This window comes from Elgaria multicarinata, chromosome 3 (assembly GCF_023053635.1).
Source record: "Elgaria multicarinata webbii isolate HBS135686 ecotype San Diego chromosome 3, rElgMul1.1.pri, whole genome shotgun sequence".
NCBI lineage: Eukaryota > Metazoa > Chordata > Lepidosauria > Squamata > Anguidae > Elgaria > Elgaria multicarinata.
The window spans coordinates 15,653,307-15,676,784 of NC_086173.1; the positions used below are offsets into that span (position 1 = coordinate 15,653,307).

General features: G+C 46.6%; 1 protein-coding gene across 3 annotated transcripts in view; it reads left to right on the plus strand.

Moving 5' to 3' along the window:
* Window positions 1-23,478, plus strand: part of L1CAM (L1 cell adhesion molecule) — a 116,439-nt gene that overhangs the window by 85,956 nt on the left and 7,005 nt on the right. For 2 of the 3 annotated variants that reach the window (XM_063119349.1, XM_063119351.1), the window contains 6 exons: window positions 855-977; window positions 1,414-1,602; window positions 5,490-5,612; window positions 7,871-8,041; window positions 18,857-18,982; window positions 20,244-20,316. In XM_063119349.1, the coding sequence (XP_062975419.1) occupies window positions 855-977; window positions 1,414-1,602; window positions 5,490-5,612; window positions 7,871-8,041; window positions 18,857-18,982; window positions 20,244-20,316 (805 nt within the window). The remainder of the gene's footprint in view (window positions 1-854; window positions 978-1,413; window positions 1,603-5,489; window positions 5,613-7,870; window positions 8,042-18,856; window positions 18,983-20,243; window positions 20,317-23,478) is intronic. The other variant, XM_063119350.1, reaches the window with a different exon arrangement.

The window sequence follows — 23,478 nt, forward strand, 5'->3', positions numbered from 1 at the left end:
TGGTCTCTTAGTTAGCTTCATCTTTTTGATCGTCTCTCAGTTGCCCAAGAACATAAATCCATCTCTGAAGGCAAAAGTCTATGGCTTGGGATGGGGGATTTGGAAGTGGAAGGGAGGCTAAGGGCGTCTTGGTGGAGGCGAGCCACCCTGTCACCAAGAGGAGACAGCCTTCTCTTTCAAGGTACAAGAACCTGAAAGCCAGAGTGTGAACTCAGAACTCACCCACAAAGTCAGGCACCTGCTTGGGTCTCCCAGGGTTTGGACCTCCAATCCAAACCCTGGACCCGATCTATGCTTGATGTTGCCTCTGCCCTGCTCTCCTACCGTGGTGTTCAAGACCAGGGACTGGGTGGCCTCAGGACCATGAAAGTGATCATCCTGGTGGTCCACTCCTAAGTGGGAGAGGGGCTTGCTGGTGCCTGGCCTGCATGTTTTGCACCATTGCTTCCAGGAAGCAACCCCCCTAGGCTGATTCCCTTCTACCAGGAGCTCTAATCAATCTTTCCTACTCCTGTTCCAGCACTAAGGAGACCAGCAGGGAGAAGTGGACAAAGGGCTGCATGAGTGGTACTCCCTTCCTGGGGGGACAAGCTGGTCTGTTGCCCTGGTGGGAGAGATGCTACTTAGGGCCTCTTACTACCAGGGGTATAGTCCCTACAGTAGGGCTCTGCTCGGAGCACACAGAAACCTGGCTGCCTTACCCTGCTCACCTCCAACGTTTAGTCCAAAGAAATCTCTTTGATGGAAGAGTTTCTCCCCACCATCTGAAACACCCACTTCTTCCTGTACAGGTACCTTGTTTCCTTCACTTTCCATCTCTCTCTCTCTCTCTCTCTCTCTGCCTCCTTCCGTAGTTCCTAGCCCTCCAGAATCCTTTCACTTGGACTTCCTTTCATCGAGGGAATTGGCCCTGGAATGGAAGCCCCCCAAATTCCCCAATGGGAAATTACTGACATACAGGTTGACATATGAGCCAGGTGAGTTTGTGGTAGATGATAATATTATTATTATTATTATTATTATTATTATTATTATTATTATTATTATTATTATTGAATAGGGTGTGGGATGGATGTGGACAAATTTATGTGCATATATAAAAAAAATAAAGAAAGTCTTTAAAGAAAGGGCACAATAATGCTAGGATCTGAATTCCCATGCAAACCAACAAGCCAGAAAGTCGACCCCAGTAAAAATACACGTCTGCTTTTGCAGATCAGGGCCCCAAATATGAAAGATTACATTTTGATGTTGTAGTGGAATGCCCCAGAAGAGCATGATTTGTCATTAAAACAAGACACACATTCTTTCCGATCTGATGGCAAATATGGTCTGCTACAAGGCAACAGAATTTGCATTGTACCAAGGAGCTGAACCATGATTGCACTACACTCTCTGCCCTCTTGTCCGCAGCCAACCAGACAGTCAACCAGACAGAAGTGGGCTTAAACAGCAACGACATTGTCATCCCATCCAACCAGCTCAGAGTCAACGTCAGCAACCTTGACCCCTATACTCCCTACAAGTTCTACTTGTGGGCAGTAACCAAAGAGGGGGCGGGGGAGCCCTTTGTCCTGGATGAGCATGCGATACGTGACGCAGGTAAGTGATCCCTTGCACAAATACATCCTCCCACGAGGACCGCTGAATAGATAGGATGGTCTCTTTTAAATGGATGAACTTCTGTTTTAGTGGATCAGCAACAAGCCAGGGTGGACCATTGGGGGGGGGGGAATCCAAGACAGGTATAAAAACACCCCCAAAACCCAGCAGCAAACAATATGTTGCTCTATAATGTGTAGTCTAAGGCCATGGCTAGACCAGGCCTATATCCCAGGATCATCCCTGTGCATCCAAAAGACACACAGGGGATCCCAGGAGCAGGCAGGGATGACCCGTCCATTTGCCTGGGATAATGCTTAGGTCTAGCTAAGGCCGTTGCTTGTAAGTTTTCACATTTTTCAGAGGGGATGTTAAAACAAAGAGGGCAGGGAGACATGTTTTAAAAGAAAAACGTGTTTGAAAAGGCAGCTCAGTGACACCTCTCTGCAGTTAAAGTCTTGATGGTGATGAGAGAAGCATTGAGTCTTGGGCCTCCAAACATGAAGAAATGTGTTGGAGTAAGCATATTGGATTTATATTGCTGTTTTTACTGTTTGTGTTTTTATTGCTTTGAATATCTTACCGTTTTTATGTGTTTTGTCATTGTAAGCCAACTTGGGAGAGCTTCTGCCCTGAATGGCGGCCAAGAAATAATTTAATTAAATAAATAAAGAAGCAAGGGAGATTCCTTCTTAAAAATATAGAAACAGCAGTTATCATAATTTTGTCTTGGGCATAGATAATTCTGGGTGCTTCCAGATGAGGCCTTTATTGTCCAGTCACTCTGCCTCTTTCGTGGAATTTAGTAGGGCTGTGAACAGACCTCCCGCTCCGCAAACTGCGGATCGGGCCTGCTCCACCCCACATCGATCCGCCTCCGCTCTGCTCCGCTACAGAGCTCTGGATCCGAATCCGAGCTCTGCAGCAGCAGCAGCAGGTAAGGCCCCCTCCCTCCTCCCCCCTTACCTGCGTCTGTCCGCGGTCCGGCGGCTGCTTCAACTGAGCTTGAGGACTCAAACAGGAAGACCAGGCTGCAGCTGCAACCTGGTCTTCTGGTTTGAGTCCTCAGGCTCAGTTGAAGCTGCTGCCGGACCGCGGATGAACGCAGGTAAGACCCTTACCCCCTGCCCCCTTACCTGGGTCCACCGTTGCCACCGCACGGACTATGATGGCAGTGGCAGCGCCAGGTAAGGCCCCCCTCCTCCCCCTTACCTACATCCATCGCGTTCCAGCAGCGGCCTGCCCTTCCGCTTTGAGCCTCAGTTGAAGCCGCCACTGGACCGTGACAGAGGCAGGTAAGCCCCCCTCCCCTCTGCCCCCTTACCTGGCTCTGCCGCTGTCGTCACATGGACTGCGGCAGCACCAGGTAAGCCCCCACTTACCTTTCTTTCAGAGCTCCGGATTGAGGCGAAGGATCTGCCTTCATCTCGATCCGCTCTGTGATGCTCCGCTGCCCCCCGATCCTCTTCGCCTCCGCCTTAAGGGGAGGCGAAGCACCCCCGATCCGATTCTGCTTCTCCGACCCGAAACGAAGCGGAGTACAGCCCTAGAATTTAGCCATCTTCTGTTTGCAATTCTCCAGTATTTCCCCACCATTTCTTCCATCTCTTTTATTACCACAGAAAATCCATTAAGGAGGGAAAGACAGAATCACAATACAATGACTTTTGATTGGTTGCAGTAGGGGCCTTCCATCTGGAAGCATCTTTGCTGCTTTTCAAAACCTGAAAGCTTCTCAGGGAAGATCAGGAATAGCAGACAAGCTTTTCTGAAAGACAACTGGCTTGCTATTACCAATCTTCCCCTGCACTGTGCAAATGTGTCCGGACTGGGTGTATTCTAAGCTGAATTCTCAGCTCACAGAGGTTGAGAGGCCAAGCAGAGCCAGCCAATGCCCCGTGTGAAATCAATTTACATCCACCTTGAACATGCCCCAGAATCCTCGATATGGGAGATGTCCCCAGAAGTCAGGAACCTTGGGAGAAAAACAAACAAGCCTGTTGATCTACAGCAGGAGTGGGGAAATTGCAGTCCCAGGGTCACCTATGGCTCTCGGCCCAGTTTCAAAAGCTCTCTGCATGTCATCAGTTTGGATCTCTGGGAAGCGCAATCTGTCCCTTCCCTGGCAGCCGGGAGGTCAATGCCAGCTTAATACTCAAGTTGGCCTCTCCTTTGGTGCAGTTGCACCACCCTTATTTAACTGGTTTAAGAACCGTGCAGGTACTTCTGTGCACCCATGGGGGCCTTTGGGATCACGTTTCTCAAGCAGGATGGGTGGAAATCTTTTGTTTAAAGCAAAACAATAAAAGCCCTTCTGGGCATGCCAAAATGCTTGCTGTAGCTCTAGATCCTAGCCGTAGATGGTATGGCCTTCAAATATAATGGGACCCAGAATTCCATTTGTGACCAGAACTCCACTCCCTTGATACGCCTGGTGGAGGAAGGAGGAACAGTGATTTCTGCTGATTTCTACTTCCTCCAGTGCCCCCTGTATAGCTGCTCTGGAGGGTTGGGGGACCTGCCGGAACTGTACAGGCGGTGATGCAGAGGTCTGCAAGAGAAAGGGGAATTGGCAAAAACAGGGAGAGAGAAAGGGGGCTGGAGAGAGGGGTGGGGGGAGTGGCAGAAAGAGAAAAGGGGTGATTCACATTGAAATGCCCCTGCTAAGACTTAGTGACTGGCAGTCAAAGCCTTAAGCTAAAATATGCTGATATGCTTGAAACCTTTGCCCTGCCTCTTTTGCCTACAGACTCCAGCCCCTACTGGAATGTCCACACTCCACCCCAAAGCTTCTCCAAAATTGAATTCAGCCTTCAGTTTGAAAGGTTTTGGCACCCCTGTTGTAAAAGCATTCATTCTTTTAATTTTATGAGAAGAGCTGTTTTGGGCCTAATCTACACCAAACAGGATATTGCACTATGAAAGTGGTATATAAAAGGCAGGAGCCACACAAAGCAGGATATAGCGGTATGAAAGTAGTCTATGGTCTGTGTCAATGGGCCCCAAGAGTTGTCCATGCACTTCAACACTGCTATAAATCAGTTGTGTGGCTCCTGCCTTTTATATACCGCTTTCATAGTGCAATATCCTGCTTGGTGTTGATCAGGCCTTGGTTTCTGAGAAGTTGAAGTGTGCTTGCTGGTGGTCCTGAACTCCAAATAAGCCTTGCTATATTTGTTCTTTTGGTCATGGTGTGTCTGTACCTCTTTTTAAAATTCCCCATGGATTCAGGAGTGTATCCTGTGAGATACGACCATTTCTAAATTTATTTATTTATTTTTATTTATTTCATTTCTATACCGCCCAATAGCCGAAGCTCTCTGGGCGGTTCACAAAAATTAAAACCATAATAAAACAACCAACAATTTAAAAACACAAATACAAAATACAATATAAAAAGCACAACCAGGTGAGTGGTGCCACCAATCTGGAAGTAATGTTCTTGCCCTCGCACATGGAAGCTATGCGCCGTATCCATCCTAGCTCTCAGAAGGTCCCCATTGGGGGACCTGGGCAAAAGTATCCACCACTCTTGGAAAAGAAGACAAAGCATTGCTTGAACTTCTGTTTGCCTCTTCTTCTTCTTTTAAGGCCTATGATGTTCAGAAATCCAAGGTCTATGCCACATACCAGATTTATCTGGTTTTCTGCTTGCAGAATTTCAGGAATATGGGCAGAAAGTCAATGGGCATGTGGAATCATAGGTAACCTCTTCAGATGTGCTGCGGGATTTTTGGTGTTGTCTGGATTATGTTGCTGTTCCCTATGGAGCACCGGGTGGTGCTTGTATCGTAGATTCTTGAGGGGCCAATGTTAAAATGTTAATAAATACCTTTCCGTCTCCCACACTTCCCCCATCCTCATTTTCTTCCTGCCTTTATGCCCAGTGTACCTGTCCTTTGGGAACATCACTTTGGGCCAAATAGGGGAGAATTCCACCACCATCTTGTGGAACTCACTTGAGAACCAGCGAGACGAGGAGTTTATTGTCTGCATTCTGAGCAAGACTGGTAAGAGCGAGGAAGTGGGGTTGGGGTGCTCCTTTTATGAATCCATGGCTGAGCCATGCACTCAACCGTGTGAACGGACGTTAACTTGTGCATACAACAAGGAATAGGCTATGTTGATGGAAGTGTTCCTGTCCCCTAGCAGACAGAGGCAGGCTCAGGCATTTATTGATAAAGTGGAATTTAAAGTAAGACGAGCATAGAATGGGGGGAGATGTGGTTGTCCAGATGCCTGGCTGGACATCAGGAAAAAAATCCTCACTCTTAGAGCAGTACGACAGTGGAACCAATGACCCAGGGAGGTCATGGGCTCTCCCACACTAGAGGCCTTCAAGAGGCAGCTGGACAATAATGTGTCAGGTATGCTTTAAGGTGGATTCCTGCATTGAGCAGGGGGTTGGACTCAATGGCCTTATAGGCCCCTTCCAACTCTACTATTCTATGATTCTATGACTACAACTCCCATCAGTCCTAGCCAGCAGAGTCAATGGTGAGGGATAATAGGAATAGCAGTCTAAAGAACATCTGAGAGGCCACATGTTCCCCAGCCCCTGGCACAGAACTTCCCAACCCAGCTTCCAACTTTTGGGTTATGAATTCATTATTTGACCTCTAAAATATGGAAACTTTTGGACAGTCTTTTGATCCCATCTTGTTAGGTTATCAGATATCAAATGGCATAAATCGTCACCCCCTCAAAATGAAAACTGAACTCGAATGTTCACACTGAATCACCAAATATTTGGTGAAGGTTCGGTGAACAGCAGAATTCACGGATGTGTATTCTGCTGACAGTGAGGGGATAGAGCTGAGCAGCTTTCCCCAACGTGCTGCCCTCCAGATAATTGTGACTTCAACTGCCATCAGCCTGAATCAGCGTGGCCAATGATCAGGAATGCTTTGAAGGTCAACACCTCAGTCATGGTAGAGGCAGAGTTAACCAGCCTAGAGGCTGCTAACTTCCTACTTAAGCCTCAGTCTTGCTCTGATTTTTGTTGGAGCAACATATAGAGAAGCCTGTGTCATTTCCAGCCACAGAATCACTCGGAGCCTTCTGTGGTGCTGATCCATTACTGCTCCAGAAACCTAATTTTGCTGATTGTTTCTGAATCCTGCCCTTCCTGAAAACCCCATTTCATAGAGGTACTCTACAGCCCCAACCTCACCAGCATCTAAATAATGCTGAGCCTTTGCTACAGAAGAGGCAGCACAGCCAGTCACTGGCTGGGTTCACTCGCCGTGCGTCTGCAGTGGAGGTAACAGGCCCCAGGGTGGCTTGCCATGTTGTTCGATAAGTACTGCGTGAATAAATCCTGCAAATCCCTGGATAACTTCTGGCGACCATAGAGATAGCCACCTAGAGTTCCTGAACGCTCCAGCCTACGCAGCTGAACTCTATGGTCATGACTGCATAGCGATGGCTGGAACAGTTGGCATGACCCCATTCCTGTTTTGGCGCCTGCTGGGATATGCGGCTTCAGTGATGGGAGGAGGATGAGATAACAGTAGAGGAGGGATGGGTAAGGGAACCGTGGTGGTCATGCGGGGAGGGTGTTTGCACACTTCATGGTTCCCTTACCCCTCCCTGCTCTGTGGTTCCATTACCCCACCACCACCCTCATAGGATAAAATGGAGAAAACAAACACACATCCCATCAATTCTGCTGTTCACTGAATTCCTTGGAGGAAAAATGGTGGAACACACACACACACACACACACACGAGTAGTTAGAATCCCCCAGGTTACAACACACAAGACTTATTAACGAATGTACAGAACCAGGAATTGCACTTCAAGGAAATAAACATTACAAAAACACACACACGAAAAATCACAAAGCCAGCAGCAAATGCATTGTTAAGCCCATTTGAGCACATGAGATCAGATTAGACTGACTATTCTTTAGAGGAGGGGTGGGAAACTTGTGGCCCTCCAGATGTTTTACCTTGCAACTCCATCAGCCCTCGCCAGCATGGCCAGTGGTGAGAGATCATGGGAGTTGTAGGCCAACAACACCTAGAAGGCAACGAGTTGCCCACCTCTGTCTTAAAGCAATAATTGAGGGGACGGTATATCTCGTCCTTAAAGTTCCAACTAGATAACAATGTTTATATAAACGTTTTAAAGAAAGGAGAGGCAATATACAAATCTCTTTGGACTCCATTGTGTCCGGGCTACATCAGCAGTTCGAACCCAGCTGTGAAGAGAATTGAAGATACAGCATGGTCTCTCCCCCATCTCTTCCTATATTCCATGCAGATAAAGATGAAGGGTGGCATGATGTCGGGACGGCCAGTTCCCGCCAGGGTTCATACAGCATCCAGGGTCTGCAGCCAGGCAAGGAGTATCGAGTCCGGTTTGTAAAACTACACCGTACCGGGGGCAATCAAACCATCTGGGAGGAGGATCTGGAAACTGGTGGCATGGTGGGTAAGTGATATTGCAAACCAGGGGATTAGCATTGTTGAAACATCTGCTATCTCTTGGTAACTCTGACTTTCTTACACTTTCACCATTCTTTTCTTGTTATTTACTTAACTTACTTATTTGGACAGGACAGGCTAGGCTAGGATCCTGAATTATCCTGGAAACTCAACAACTGTAATATGTTAATTAAGAATAGCGAAAGCCAATATTACTACTAATGCTGTGTATGTAAATATTCCCTACTTGATCTCCAGCCACCAAATGTCTCACACACCCAAAGGCCTGACACCATACACACCAAGCAGGGTTGGACCCACTTCCACAAGCTAGGATCCAGTGCATTGCATAGCTCAGGCTTGCAGGATCTACTTTGTTTTTTACTGGAACCCTGAGATCCCCATCCATAAGACCAACCATTAAGTTTTGGTACTAAAAAAAAATCCTGGGCAACTTCTTTAACTGTAATTCATGGGCGGGCAACTTGTGGCCTTCCAAGTGTTTTAGCCTACAACTCCCATCAGCCCTAGTCTGCATATCCAGTAGTGAGGCATCATGGGAGATGTAGGCCAATATATCTGGAGGGCCACAAGTTGCTCATCCCTGAATTACAGATAAGAAGTTGCCCAGGAATTTGTTTTGAGTGCCAAAACTTAATGGAGTTCACAGTCCTTATGCACAAAAGTCTACTCCTGGTTACCCGAAGCGTTCTTCACATTAGCAGTACAATTTAGGGTGGGAATGTGGGTGTGTCATTTTATTGCTGCTATTGAATAACTGAGAGAAAGGAATCCTTGCTTGTCTACTGCAAATCACTCAGAGATCTACCGGCAGATACATATCTACCTTCTGCCCTGGTGTAGCTCATATGAATAATGCAATCTTAGGGCCAATCAGGTGGAAACGATTCACACGATCGACAGTGTTATAGCCACACAACAGTTGCCACACTGGACATAGAAAAGTTTACACTGTTTACAGAATATGCTCTGGCTAGGTCTATGGTGCACAAAACCAAGAGAGAAGAATTCCTCAAAGTGTTGCCTTATTGTATTTGAGACCAGCACATTTCAGAATCCCCCCCTTTCTTTAGGGGTTAATCTACAGACAAAAATACAAATACTTAAAAGCATGAACTGTATTCACATTGCAACTTTATTAAAAAAAAGCTTGCAATGGCATCCTTGTAGCCATTGCAAACGCACAAATAAATAATCCAGATGTTTAGTAATCCAGTGAACAGTAACTTTTTCACCATTTAGCATTTCTCCACATGCAATGATGCCACACGTGTGATTTATGCCATCAAGTGTCCCTGCAATAAATTACACATAGGCTGAAGCCAAATGCTGCTCAAGAAACATATTGGAGAATGTCTTACGGGCATGTGAAAAACTGAACCACTTCATACAATAAAAGCATTCATTTTCTGAATTCGTCTTTTGGGCAGTGGAGAGACAAGAGAACAGCAAATACCTGTGGAGGTGAGAGAGCTTCTGGATAGACCAGCTCAACAGTTTGGCTTCATCAGGTTTAAACGAGGATCTGGATAATGAGCCATTGCTATTATCCTCTCCTCTGTAATTTTTATTCAGTGAAAATCAGCCAATGGGTATTTATATCCCAGGGTGGAATTAAATGCTACATGTTTGGTAATTTATATACTTTTCTATGTACTTTTGCATAAAAAACAGTACAGCTCATTTTCGTACAGTGGAGGGGGTCCTAGACTGGGTTGCTTCTCCCACTCGCTCCAGAAAGCAGGGGCAAAACCAACCTGCTTTGAGTGTCCTTCTGTGGGAGAGGGTCCTCTGTCTCCCAGTTCTGGTCCTGCCAACGCTTCAAAGGGGAGTTTAGCTCAGGCACCATGGCCTCACGGAGCTATAGCTCCCTGTGGTGGCGGCACGCCAACCATGGCCACTGGAGAAATGTCAGACTCCCAACATGGTTGCCTTGATTCTCAAGGCACTCTGTGTAATAGAGCAGAAATGTTGGGCAGGCACTCAGTTCCCCTTTCAGGGAGAAAGGGAGCACAGGACTCCAAAGCGGCTAGAATAATTGCTGGGATCCCTTCACGGCATTCCATGGTAAATGAGGCTATACCGATTCGCAGTTTCCCCTCTGTTTTGATTACTTCCCTTCAAACACCTGTGTCGTCTCACTAAATACAAAAGTAGCTTTCTGAACTACTTCTTCATTCTGACTCAGAGAGACTCAGGATGGGTCCAGACAGAACTAGCACTTCCAATCAAAGGACCTTGAAGCCGTTCAGACAACACACTAACCCACACTCAGTAGTTGAGTGTGGGTTGTTGTTGAACCATGGATTAGCATGTTGTCTGAACATCCGCAAGGTGGCTTGTTAAGTACCCTGAACAACCCAACAACAAACCATGGGTTCTCAAGGTGGCTTGTTTGAGAAAATAAGCCACATTGCATGGTTAACAAGCCAACCAACACATACTAACCCATGGTTCAACAACAGCTCACACTCAACCACTGAGTGTTGGTTAGTGTGTTGTCTGAACAACACCAATGGCTGCATTTGCACATAATGCTAAGCCATGATTTATGTTAACCATGGCTTGTTGCTTTAACTATGAATTGTCTTGTGATGAGCAAACAAACAATGACTCTTTTTTTTACCTCGTTCTGGTTTGTTTCTCGTCTACCAACTTTCAGAGTGCTTCCATTTTTAGGCTGCTCTTGCCACAAACCTCTGTTTCAAGGCAGACAAGAGTGCAAACAAGCCAGGGATATGCCATGGTTCTGTGTTGAGACATCATGACAAGCCATGACTTCAACAACTAGACATCTGTGATAAGAAAAAAGTCAGAAGAAGCAGTGGAAAACACAGGGGGAGTGCAAACGAACATAAATGGAACTCCCATAATATTCTGTGAATAAGGCAGGGTGATTGCATAATAAAAGCCTCCAAGTTAAAAAGCCAATATCTGAGCCTCCGCTATTAAGATTTGTGAATATACAACTTTGTCTTTTAAAGCTTGTGTCAAAGTTGTTCACTCTTGGGAGTCATATAAGCTTTTTGCTTCAACATGTGTTTTTGGTGGTAGAAATTCAGTAAGCGCTTAGTTTCACATTTCGTATGCGTAAGATACACAATTTTAGGCAATTTAAGCATTTTAAAAAAAAAGGTTTAATGTGTTTGAGTGTTTGTATTTTGTTTGTAGATTAGTCCCTGGGGAAGGAAAAATCCTTCCGAATGTATCAGGCTCCAATAAAAAGAGGTCCCCTTTGGGAATCCTCTCTCTCTCTCTTGTTTTTGCATGGCATAATGTGCCTGCCTGCCTTCCCTTGGGCTTTAGTGAACCACAAGGGAATGGGAGCTCCAGAAATGCAGAGCAGTTAGCTGGAACAGACTTCTCTACTTGCTCTTGATATTTGCCTTCCAGCAACAACTTTTATATCAGGTGTTTTGTATCTCTCCTCATCCATCCAGAGCGGAGGCAAGGTGAAATGTTCTCACTCCAGATTCACTTTGTTTGCCCCCAACTTTTGTCACAATCCCAAATCTGATGAGACTGTTTGGCACTGAGAGTTCATCACATTCACAGCATAATCCCTGATTGTTTGGGATCACATTGGGACCGTCTGGGAGAAAACCAGTGGGTGGGAGAAAGACTGGTGGGAGAAAACCATGCAACAATATGTTGCAAGGGGCATCATATAAAAAGGCATGCCTTAGGGATTCTGTAGGGAATATTTCTGCCCTTTTGTACCAAAAACATTTGCCTAGGGATTTTCAGCAGAGCCGTGTTCCAGAATATCAGCTACACGTTCGGTAAATAGAAACAAGTTTCCATGTACATTGATGGTGCTATATAAATAAATAATAATAATAATAATAAGTTTGGGCAAAGAAATCAAATTAATCTCTAAGTCAACTACAAATGTTGTTATTGTTAGGTTAAATTTTATTTATTTTAATTTTAATTTTTAATTCTATTTATTTGTACACTGTTCTACCCAAAAATGGCTGTGAAGGTGGCTACATTAATAACCTTAACTGTTTACAAAGCAATCCTAAGGTAGGATGGGGATGGGAGAATACAGTGGTGAATGATCTACCACTTTCAAAGCCCATGTCCTGGTCATTCTGGAGGTGGGAGCCTTTTTTCATCTTCTTTTGTCAGTTTCCCCTCTGTCGGTTACAATGGGCAGAGCATTGCCTTTGCATGCTGCTCTAGGCTGGCCAAGGTAATGGGCCTGATCCTGGGTCCTTTTAAGGGAACAGATGGGCTTTGGATCCAATAGGTCCAAGGCTGGCCCCTGAAATGCCTTGTTTCAGGGCCTACCACCAGTGGTAGATCTATGCTTGCTGAGCTCCCTGTGGGCATACCACGAGCACCTGAGGTGAATGTGTCCCCTGTGTCAGCGGTATGTATGTGCGTGCTTCTACCCCATCCTGACCCCCTGCAGGCATTAAATCTGAGAGTTAGGATTGCTTTATCTACTCATTTGCTTTCCTTTGACAGTCACTTTAAGATTTTATTTTATTCAGAATGTTTCTTTGTCATCGTTCTGTAACTTCTCACTTTTTCCTATAACCAAATCATCTCAGGTTTTGAGTTATTGTGATCTGCTAATTTTGGGAGGAAAACGTTGGAAACCTTCCATTTGGCTTGACTGATGACTAGAAGGTTCTGGGATCAACTCTAAGAAATTCTAAGAAAGGAGGCTGCTAAGTTCAGAGTGATGGTCCTTGGTCTTGTCGTCTTGCAAAGCCATTTGGACAATCCAGGCACGGTTTGCATTGCATAGTTTGCTTGGGCTAACAAACTTCATTTTCTTCAAGAAGATGTTTCCTTCCCTTAGCAATTTCAGGCAGAATGGTGGGTTAGAATTTTCCTCCTTGACCATGTTAGCCTAGTTTTCTGTGTGTCTGGTGGAACTGAGTTTTTGTTTCTCTATACTCAGCCATGTCCCTTCTGTTACACCTCTCCCTCCCCCGGGCACACCCTTCTCAAAACTATGAGCTTCTTCAGACCTGGGGGTGGGATCGCGTGTCCCTCTCGTCACTTTGCCTCGTGCTACTGTCCCACAATAGGGACCAGCAGCTTCCTCTTCCTTTGCACACTGAAGAAAGAGAAAGTAGACAAAGACCACGTGGGCATTTTTATCACACTGCTTTCCCGGCACACAGCAGTAAATGGCGGCACATTTCGCTGGGGGGGGGGGGAATCGGATTTTCCGGGGTCTTTTTTTTTAACGGGAAAATGACCAGAAGGAGCAGGAGGCGTGTGGAAGGCAGGCAGCATTGTGAAAAGGACCTGCAAAAATCCATGACTGCCCAGTAATGAGCGTGCTATAATTTATTTATTTATTTTTATTTATTACATTTTTATACCGCCCAATAGCCGAAGCTCTCTAAAAAGCTCTATAAAACGCTCATCTGATGATCCTTTATAACTGCTTTGAATCCTGCTTTGTCCTGCCTGTTTGTCTGTTCAGATTCTCTCTGATTTCCCTGATCCTGACGAAACTAGCTTCCCTCAGCTTCTGATCAAAGCTCTCAAGCCAAAAAAAAAAAATTGCCGTTGGTGTTAACCCTCTCCTTTTCACTGTTAGCATTTGGCAACATCTACATGCATTTCTGTTCTCAGTAAGATGTTTTTGTTTATCAGTCAGATTTATATATCATTGCCTTAGCAATGGACACAAAGCCACATAATTTACCAATTATAAAACAGTAAAATTCAAGCCAGAATTAAAAGCAGACACCCCCGTTAAGAACAGTAGCAACAAAGCGATGGAATTTTGGCTAAGAAAATGGCATTTTAACCTACCTTCTAAAACAAGGATAGGCAAATGGGGTGCCCTCTAGATGTTCTGGACTACAACTCCCAACACCCCCAGCCCACATATCAAATGGTCAGGGATGATGGGAGTTGTGTGTCGCGCTCTAGTTGTTTTGGACTATGGAGTCTAAACCTATGATGTCTAGACCAAAGAAATGGCAGGAATCAAATTAGAGGTACATGAACAAGGTTGTGGCTCTCCAGATGCTGACCACCACTGCCCATCAGCCCCCATGCAACAAGGCCCATGGTCAGGGATGATGGGAGTTGTACTCCAAAACAACTGGAAGGTAGCAGGTTGCCTACCCCCTTTTCAAAAGGGAGTAAGGAAAGACTGTTCTAAAAGGGGTAAGGAAAGGTGGTATTTTTTTTTTCCAAAGAGGAAATGAATTAGGATTCGACCTGTTAACTTGAAGGCTTGGAATTGATTCTGTACCACACAGAAGGGTCTCCTCTTCTCTAGTCTTTATTAATCTGTTCCTGAGAAAGATGTTACAAAAGTGTATGTGCGTGTGTGTTCACACTGGTACTTTAAAATTTATCCATTGTATTTTAAAAGAAGTAGGTTTTATTATCCTCTCTTGTATTTATTTTTCAAGCATTCTCTCCCTTCTGGTTTCTTGGGCATTTTAATAGGTTTTTGTGATGTATAATTTATGGTGGCTGTTATTTGATGTGACATCTTTAAGGGGAGGAAGGACTCGCTGTGATCTGACAGACATGTCACATTCAGACTGTCGGAAAGCGAGCCGCGGGAGAAGGCAGTAAACGAGCTGCTTACATCCAGGCTTTGGAAAAGGCGAGAAAGGCAGGGATTTGATGACTGTCTTGAAATATTTTAAAGGCCGTAGCAAGGAAGACAGAGAACCATTGTTCCCTCTTGCCGTAGACAAAGGAACAAGAAGCAGCTGCCCATTAAATTGCAGGAGAGATAATTTTAGGAAGGCATCTTCCATGTGAGAGCAATAGATACGTATTAGGTTTGTGCTGCCTTAGAACATGAGTACTTTTGGGGTGGGTGGGGAGATTTACTATGGAAAATCTTCATTTGTTCTTGGCGTTACCGCCTTGCTTTCCATTCCACGCCATGGAAGGAAACACAGAGGCACATTTGCCTGGTGCCCACTTCATCATCCTTTAGGCATCAGGTGAAAACTACTCTATTCTCCCAAGCTTTTCGCTGTACTTACTTTTGATGCCGTCATGCTGCTGCTGTGACTGGCTGTTGATTTCTAGCCTAATTTTAGGGGTGATCAGGGACAGTTTTATTTGTTATCTGGTTTTGTAACATTTTGATTTTATTGTAAGCTGCCTTGGAGGCCACGTACAGGGGGGTGGGGGCATACATTTCTTAAATAAATGAATCGAATAAAACTGCTGAAACATTCCCCACCACCTATAAATAGGGTTTTACCTTCTGGTCTTTGGGGAACACAGTGAAGAGCTTTTTATTTTCCAAGGCTTTTTAGAAAATTGTTCTTGTTGTTTATCCCCTGCTGTTAGCTTTGCTGTGTTTTTTCACGTGCTGTTTTTAATCTATTTTGTTTTATGGTTTTTATTTATTTGTATGCCTCCAAGAGGCCCGTTCCCCTCCTCCGCTCCAATCGGGGCCTTCATTGTAGGAGAAAGTGAGTCATTCCCACCCCTTCTCCAATCGGGGCCTTTTCTATAATGTCCGGGAATGACACGCTTACCCCTTTAAGGCCCTGATTGAAGCGGGGGGGGGGCATGATGCACCTCTAGAAAATGCATCACCACCACCCCACCACGCTAACAGTGGCCTTAAAGGGGAAAGTGTCATTCCAGGACATTATAGAAAATTACAAAAAATCCCCCCAGACACCCAGGATAGAACAAAACCCAGGACAAATCTGGAGAAATCCTGACAGTTGGTCACCTTAACTTCCATCAGCATGTACAGCTAGAGGGACCCCAGAGAAGTCATCTTAATTTAATATTGTTGAAGGAAGCGGTGGGCTTGGCCCCTACTCCTTTCACTCCTCCTCCCTTAGGACCATCCTGCCCCATTCACAGAATGTTACAGGACTGCAGGCGACGTCCTCTTCCACTCATAATCCTCCCATTTCTCCCCACCACTTCTTCCATCTTTTTTCTTCCTGCAGAGAATTGGTTAAGGAAGAAAAGACGGGATAGCAGCACAATGCTTCCTGAGCGGCAGCGCTAAGAGCTCTCAGTCGGGAAGCACCTTTAGCCCATGGCTTCCTCCATCAACCACTATGAACTACATACTAATGTTTCATTCAGGGCTTTTCTACACAAGGCTTTTTTGCCCCACAGCTTTACTGCACCTTCTTCTTTCAGGTTCTTTGCAGCATTTAAATCGGTTCTTTACAGAGCTGGTTTAAACAAACAAACACCTGCATAATGCTATCTGACATTTACCCTGGTGGGTGGAGCTTGTGGGATGTTATCCGGTGTCAGCAGCATTGTTATGCCTGCTGCCAGTGCCCTCTGGGGTAGCCCCTTCCCCTTCCCCCTGTGGACTTCTCCATTTCAACTTTCTTGCCTCCCCTTTTCACTTCTGCTGCCTCTGATCCCTGGTCTCGGCAATTTCCATATTCAAAACCCATGCTACTTTTGAAACCTCAGAAGTCTACCATGTGCAGAAGTCAGTACTGATCCCGTAGAAGCAAGCAGGAACACTTTTCTCATTTGAGTATATAAATCCACAGCACTTTCACAACTTCGGAAGTCTGCTCTCCTCCTGCCACCACCACATGGACAAGTCAGTACTGACGCTGTGAAAGCAAGCAGGAACACTTTTCTTGTTTGTGTATACACTAGGAGAAGGGATTGAGGGGAAAGAAGTTGCATGGACTCACGTTTGCCTGTATCATGTAGCTTGGATTTATTTCGCTCCTGTTCCTCACATGCTACCTATTAGCTCACTTATTCTCACTTGCCTGCCTTCCACCTCCACAGCCAATTCACTTGGAAGCAGCAGCTGCAGAGTGGAGCGACACACCAGTTCCAACCCCATTGTGAAGCACTGCTGGGCCACCTAGGGGGAAATTTGCTGGGGAGGGGGGGGGGCAATGGGCATAGGTAGGTGAATTGGTAGTGTAGGTGGGAGCAGACAGGAAGCAGAAATGGCAGAGAAGTAAAGAAGGAGGAGGCAGCTGCAGCCAGAGTGCCATATGGGGGTGGAGGAAGCAGGGTGTCCTGCGCTGGCTGTAGCATTCTTTGTTATACAGCTGACCACAAGGCCAAGTAATACCCCAGACCAATATTCCAGCAGACAAGCTTTAAGTTCAGGCAGATGCAGAAGTAATCCAGATAACAGGCACACAGGGTCAAGGCACAGGCCATCTGTCCAATATGTAGAGTCAGACAAAGCAGCAGTGGTCAAACAGGCAAAGGGTCAAACACAGTGAGGCAGTCCAATACATACATAATCCAGTAGCAGAGGTCCAAGGCCATAGCACAGAGGTTCAACAACAAGGCAGGGGCAGACAGCAAGAGAGAACAGTAAGCCATTGTTTCCAGCAACCAGCAAGCTCTCACTGCTGGCTTTTATTCACCAAGGCTGCTGGGCCCCACCCAGGCTCAGCTGCTGTCCATCAGAGCTCTCTGGCCAGAGCCCTGCTCAGGAGGACTTGCTTTCTCCCGAGGAGACCGCCTTTGCAACCGAGCACTCCTTCTTACAGGAGGCCTACTGGCTTGTCGCTTGAGGCAACGATGTTCCTGAGGGTCAGGGGGTTGCTCAGCCTCTGCTCCAGAGTCAGAGTCCCCTCCCTCTGTCAGGGAAGGACCTGGAGCTCTCTCCCCCAAAGGCCCAGGCTCTTCCTGGTCTGGTGCCAATACTTGATGTGGTGTCTCCCTGGTTTCTGGGGGCTCTGCTTCCTCCTCCGAGGAGGATTCCTCTAGCAGAGGCATGACACGAGGGGACACTGCCACCACTTTGTCATTGCTTACATCACATCCACACATAGAGGATCTAAGTTCAATGGCAGAAGTACACGGGTAGGCAATCGCAGGGTTGTTATGCAACTGCAGAAAATACCAGATTTCCCCCGTTCAGAAATAGCAGGAGAAGACGTGGGATAGCAGCTGCAGGACAACGACGTTGTGTAAAGCATGCGGAAAACGATTGCATAAAAAAATGTAAAACCCACATGAAGGAGCCCTCAGTATTAACTAAGCCAAAATTTCTCAAACTATAATTTTCTGAGAAATTTTGCAAGTAGTTTCTTTTCTGACTGCTCCCTTGAACTGTTTGAGAATTCCACCCCTCAGGGTATCCTGTGAAACCCCTTCTCTGCCACCAACAGTGTAGCCACCCACAAATGGGGTGTAGTATTTTGGGAGGACATCTTTGTTCCCTAGTTCCTTCCGAATACTCATTGAATTTCCAAGTTCAACCCGATAGCTGTTCGATGTCATTCTTTTTAGTATATCCCATGAACCCAGGGAGAAGTTCAGCAGTACTCTGGACACGTATTGGTTTAGAAGTGGTGGTTAATTTCACACGCACACAAACACACACACACACACACACGGCATGCCACATCGGGCTTCCTTGTGCTTACGTCTGTGGGACTTTAGTTTGGGGAAGGCGAGATAAGCAATTCCCCTGCCGTCACTTCTTCCATTCCTGGAATGTTCCGTTGCTGCTCTTTGCAGGCATGTAGTTTTTAGCTTTGGAGAGCAAAGACGACATAACTTGGGTGAGGTCCACAGTTGCAGGGAAGTGACTGTGGCTCAGGTAAGAGCACTTGCTTTGCATGCAGAAGGTCTCAGGTTCAATCCCTGGCATTTCCAGTGGGGCTCTCCCAAAGCAGCAGCAGCAGCAGCAGCGACAACATGTTCTCTGCAGGCGTGCTTACTGCATGAACACCACGGGCCCATCGAGAGGCTCCGCGTGCCTGCCAGACGTTTCCAACAGGAGCGTCTCGCGGTCATCAGAATGTAGAGCTGGACAGCCGGCAGGTCTGGCCCAGCCCTGCCACGCTTAACGTCCCGCCTGTCCTTTCCTCCGCAGTTATGAATCAGAAGAGTTTTGCTGCAGAAGGTTGGTTCATCGGCTTTGTCAGTGCCATCGTCCTCCTCATCCTGGTTCTGGTGCTTCTCTGCTTCATCAAGCGCAGCAAGGGCGGCAAGTACTCGGGTGAGGTGCCCCCAGCCCCACCCTAGCACCTCGCAGCAGACCCCCGTGGGCTTCCCCCCCAAGGCTATTGTCACTTATCAGGTTTTATGGCGCTTTTAGTGTGCCTGGTGTCGTTGGCCCTCACAACAACCCTGTGAGGTAGGTTGTTATCATTCCCATTTTACAGAAGAAGAAAAAGAAGAAGAAGAAGCTGAGCCTGAGAGATGGGGGAGTTGGTGACGTTGACCTAGCGAAGACCACCGTTGAGCTAGGAGTCGGACCCATGTGTCCCAAGTTCAAGCCCAACAGTTGGCATGCTGGGCTGGATAGGTCTGAATGCCGGGGAGGCAGACTGTAGGTTAAGACATACCCGTGGTATCCGGTTACACTGGTTTAATGCTCCGTTGCTTCCTTCAAGGCAGGCTGGGAAATGTAGTTAGTGGGAGTGCCCTTCTCCAGTTCTCACTATGCACCCAAAACTACCATTCCCAGGTTTCCTTGCAGAGAAGCCAAGACAGCAAAAGCTGTCTTGGGAGCTGGCTCCTTGTTTGGCCTTGTTGACAAGCCTTTGCTGTCCCAACAGCATTGTGAGTCCCAAACTTGAGAGTTCCTTCCCCAAAGAGCTGAAAGTAGTATGGTGGAGCCATGGATGGTCCCACTGTTCTCTCTGGCCCAAAAGGTCGAGACGCTTTTTGCAGTGCTTTAAAAATGTACCCAAACCTGTTCGTCTGTCTGAAGATGACAGTGAGACGATTAAAAAAAACATGAAAAAAAGTGAGTGTGTAGACCAGGGGAACCTGCCACCCTCCTGATGTTGTTGGACTATAAATCCCATTGTTCTGATTGTTTATCATGCTGGCTGGGGCTGTTGGGTGTTATAGTCCCAGGAACATCTGGAGGGCTACAGATTCCCCACCCCTGGTGTAGACCCATCATGTACCTCTATCATGCCATCTTCAACTCTCTGAAAAACTGTTGTCCATCTCCAAGCCCCTGTTCTGGTAAGCACGCCCCACCCCTTAGGCCCCAAAAGCTGTGGAGCAGCTGCCTAAAAGTCTCTAAACTGTTCTGCAGAGGAGGAGATGTGTGTAGCCTTTGGAAAAGAGAGGCTCTACAGCTCTTCTTCTCTGTTTCCATGCACCCCCACCCCCACCAACTTAGCCATATTCTGGAGATATCACCCCGTAGGCCCCGTCCATCCCCAGTTCCAAACCCCTGCTTTGGCTGGTCCCTGCCCACCAACGCTTTCACCTCATTTAACATGTGCTCTCTTCTGCTCTAGTTAAAGACAAGGAAGACACCCAGGTGGATTCAGAGGCCAGGCCCATGAAGGACGAGACCTTTGGGGAGTACAGGTATGAGGCAGGGACGTGGAGAGGCCTGGGTTGGGGTGTGTGGGTGTGTGGTGGGGCTCTTGTCCGTGGGGCCCTGCTGAAGTGTGGGCCCTCAACAGGTGCCCAACCATGCTTACCCCTGAACACAGCCGTGAAGTGCTGTGTGTGGTGCATCTATGCATGATATCAGTGGGTGGTTTTACACCCTGGACTCAGTGGTCTTTACAGAGACCCTTTACAAGCACACAACTACTATTTCCGTTCCATAATCTCTCCCCACCTACAGTTCCTTTCCGTGCTTGACCATGGCTTCTACACTTCTGATTTCAGAGAAAACAAACAAAATGCCCTAAATGCCAACCCTGATTTTGGGGGGGGGGGGGGGAGAGAAATACTCTGAGCATGTGCAATTTTGCATTTGAAACTCACAACTTACGGCACCATGATGGCCACAGGAATAAACAATTTGCTTCTGCTGCCCTGGTTTTGGGGAAATAAGCACCATCTTGTTGTAGAAAAACATAACATATTTTAAAAGAAAACAATTAGAAGATGGGCATTTTAACTATGTACATGGCTATTTGTCCACACACACACACAGCCCTTTTAGAAATACCAAGAAAGGGATGCTGCAGTGACCAGTGTCAGACCTGGGCCTTAGCTAGATGGGGCAAAATCCCAGGGCCTGTCCACTTTAGGCCCACTTTTTCCGCAGTCTCAGGCTGAGCCTGAGACCACAGAATCTGTGGCAGGGCGCCACGGTTTGTCCCGGATCCTCGCGGTTCTTCACGAGGAGCTGGGACCAAAGCACGGGGTACAGTTCTCCTCAGGAGCTCTGTGCCCATCAGGAGTGGAGTGGGGGGAGCTGGGAAAGTCATTATTTTTAAAAAATCACTTACCTTTTGCTTATGAGCATTCGTGCACTGCTGTCCCTTTAACAAACAAACAAAAATGGCGGGCGCGGCGCCTCTCCGTCTGAGGTCATTGTGTGCTGCGTGTGAACAGAGGGGGAGATCTCACGATAAAAAAAATCATGAGATCTTCACCCCTCCGTCCCGCTAGACCGCTAGGACTAGCTAAGGCCCTGGTATAAACCTGCTGGCCCTGGTGTAGAATCCTCCATGTTCTTGAAGTCCAGCCCTAGCTGCACCACTGTGATGCACCTCCACATTCCCAGATTCTGATTCGGGGTGGGGGTGGGGATGTAGGGTGCCAGGAGCTGTGCAGTCCTTTCCTATGGGATTGGTAACCTGCAGCACAAGGACAAGACCAGGAAGTAGTCAAGGACTGACAGTGAGCAGAGTGGAGAAGGACAGTGGAGGGGCCAATAAGGGCTTTGAGAGGCTAGGATGGTCCTCAAAAGAGTTGGCTAAATGCTGTGTGTGTGTGTGTGTCCCTGATTAAAACAAGAGGTTGAGAGGATGGTAGAAGTGAGTGTGAGCATATGAACAAAAATATATCTAACTAGCTGTATCCAGCGTAACATACGCCGTTGTAGCATATCTTAAAGTTTATTAATTAAATATCATTGCGGGGGTGCGGGCTGCTTGGAGGCTACTGATACAACGCCGTCTGGCAGACCTGGGGGGCAGGGAGGTCAGGGGGAGGGGGAGCAGGTGTCCCCCTCTCCCTGGGGTTCCTGTCAGCCTTGGGCTGCCCGCCTAGCTCGCATGAGATTAGGCCGGGGCCTCAGCTCGCAGCAGGCGAGCGGCCTCCCACCCGGCCACCAAGGGCCCTGGCCGTGCCTTGCTCATGATCCGGACCGTGTCACTGCCCCCTTTGGTGGGGGGGAGCAAAGAGGCAGAAAGGGGAGTAGGATTACCTTGGAAAGCCTGGAGGAGTCAGGCGAGGGGCTTAGCAACCTGTATCAGCTGATGTTACACGTTGTTACTGTTGCTTAGCAACCTGTATCAGCTGAAGCCTATCAGCTGAAGCTTGTATGGAAACATACCTAAACATTTTATATATATAGATACCTAATCTCTTAGTGCATACATTTCTTCCCTTCGCTGGCAGCCTTAAAATCTGATGCTAGTTCTCTCTCTCTCTCTCTCTCTCTCTCTCTCTCTCTCTCTCTCTCTCTCTCTCTCTCTCTCTCTCTCTCTCTCTTTCTCCCCTTTATCTTGCTTCACTAATGCAGGTCCCTGGAGAGGTAAGAGGGGAAGGGGCAGGTGTTGGGATTGCATGTTGCCTGAGAAAGGTGGGGCTGGAAGGACCACTCACTCCTTGAGTTTTTCCCTCTCTTACTGCTGTCCTTATGACATCCGCCAGGTCCCCAAGTGAGCCTGAAATAACATCTTTCTTCCCTTGCATTGTATTATTAATTATTATTATAATAATATATTTATTTATTTATTTATTACATTTCTATACCGCCCAATAGCCAGAGCTCTCTGGGCGGTTCACAAAAAATTCTGGGCCTCGAGGCGGCATTACCACATTTAAAACATATGCATTTTAAACCTATAAATAGAAATATACAAAAGTTAAAAATATATTAAGTGTATTCCATTGTAAATTGAATGGAAAGAGATGCATTAAAATAGGTTTGTTGCACATTCAGCCAATAATCTTTTTCACTTAGCAAGTGATCGAAGTTCTTAGATTTCCATATGAAGGGACACTGAAAGAGATAACTCAGCAGATTCTGCAACTCTGCCTCTCAAAGGACACAGTACTTTTCTATAATGGCCACGCTGGACTCCTTTGGAGATTCACCGAACTTACAAATGTCTTAGCTTTATTAATCATATATTTAAGTAGGAGTAGATAAGTAGTTTCCATATGCATAAAAATATTTAGTTATGTGATTGTATGGGGCAACCATCTAAGATGAACATTTTAGATTGCATTAAAAAACCATCCTCCATTGTGTTTTTATATTTGAATTTTATTACTGGATAGGGTGACCATATGGAAAGGAGGACAGGGCTCCTGTATCTTTAACAGTTGTACTGATAAGGCAATTTCAGCAGGTGTCATTTGTATATATGGGGAACCTGGTGAAATTTCCTCTTCATCACCACAGTTAAAGCTGCAGGTGCCCTGCCCTCTTTTGTATCTGGTCGCTCTAGTATAGCTCCTGCAGCTTTAACTGTGGTGATGAAGAGGGAGTTTCGCCAGGTTCTCCATATATACAAATGATACCTCCTGAAATTCCCTTTTCAATACAACTGTTAAAGA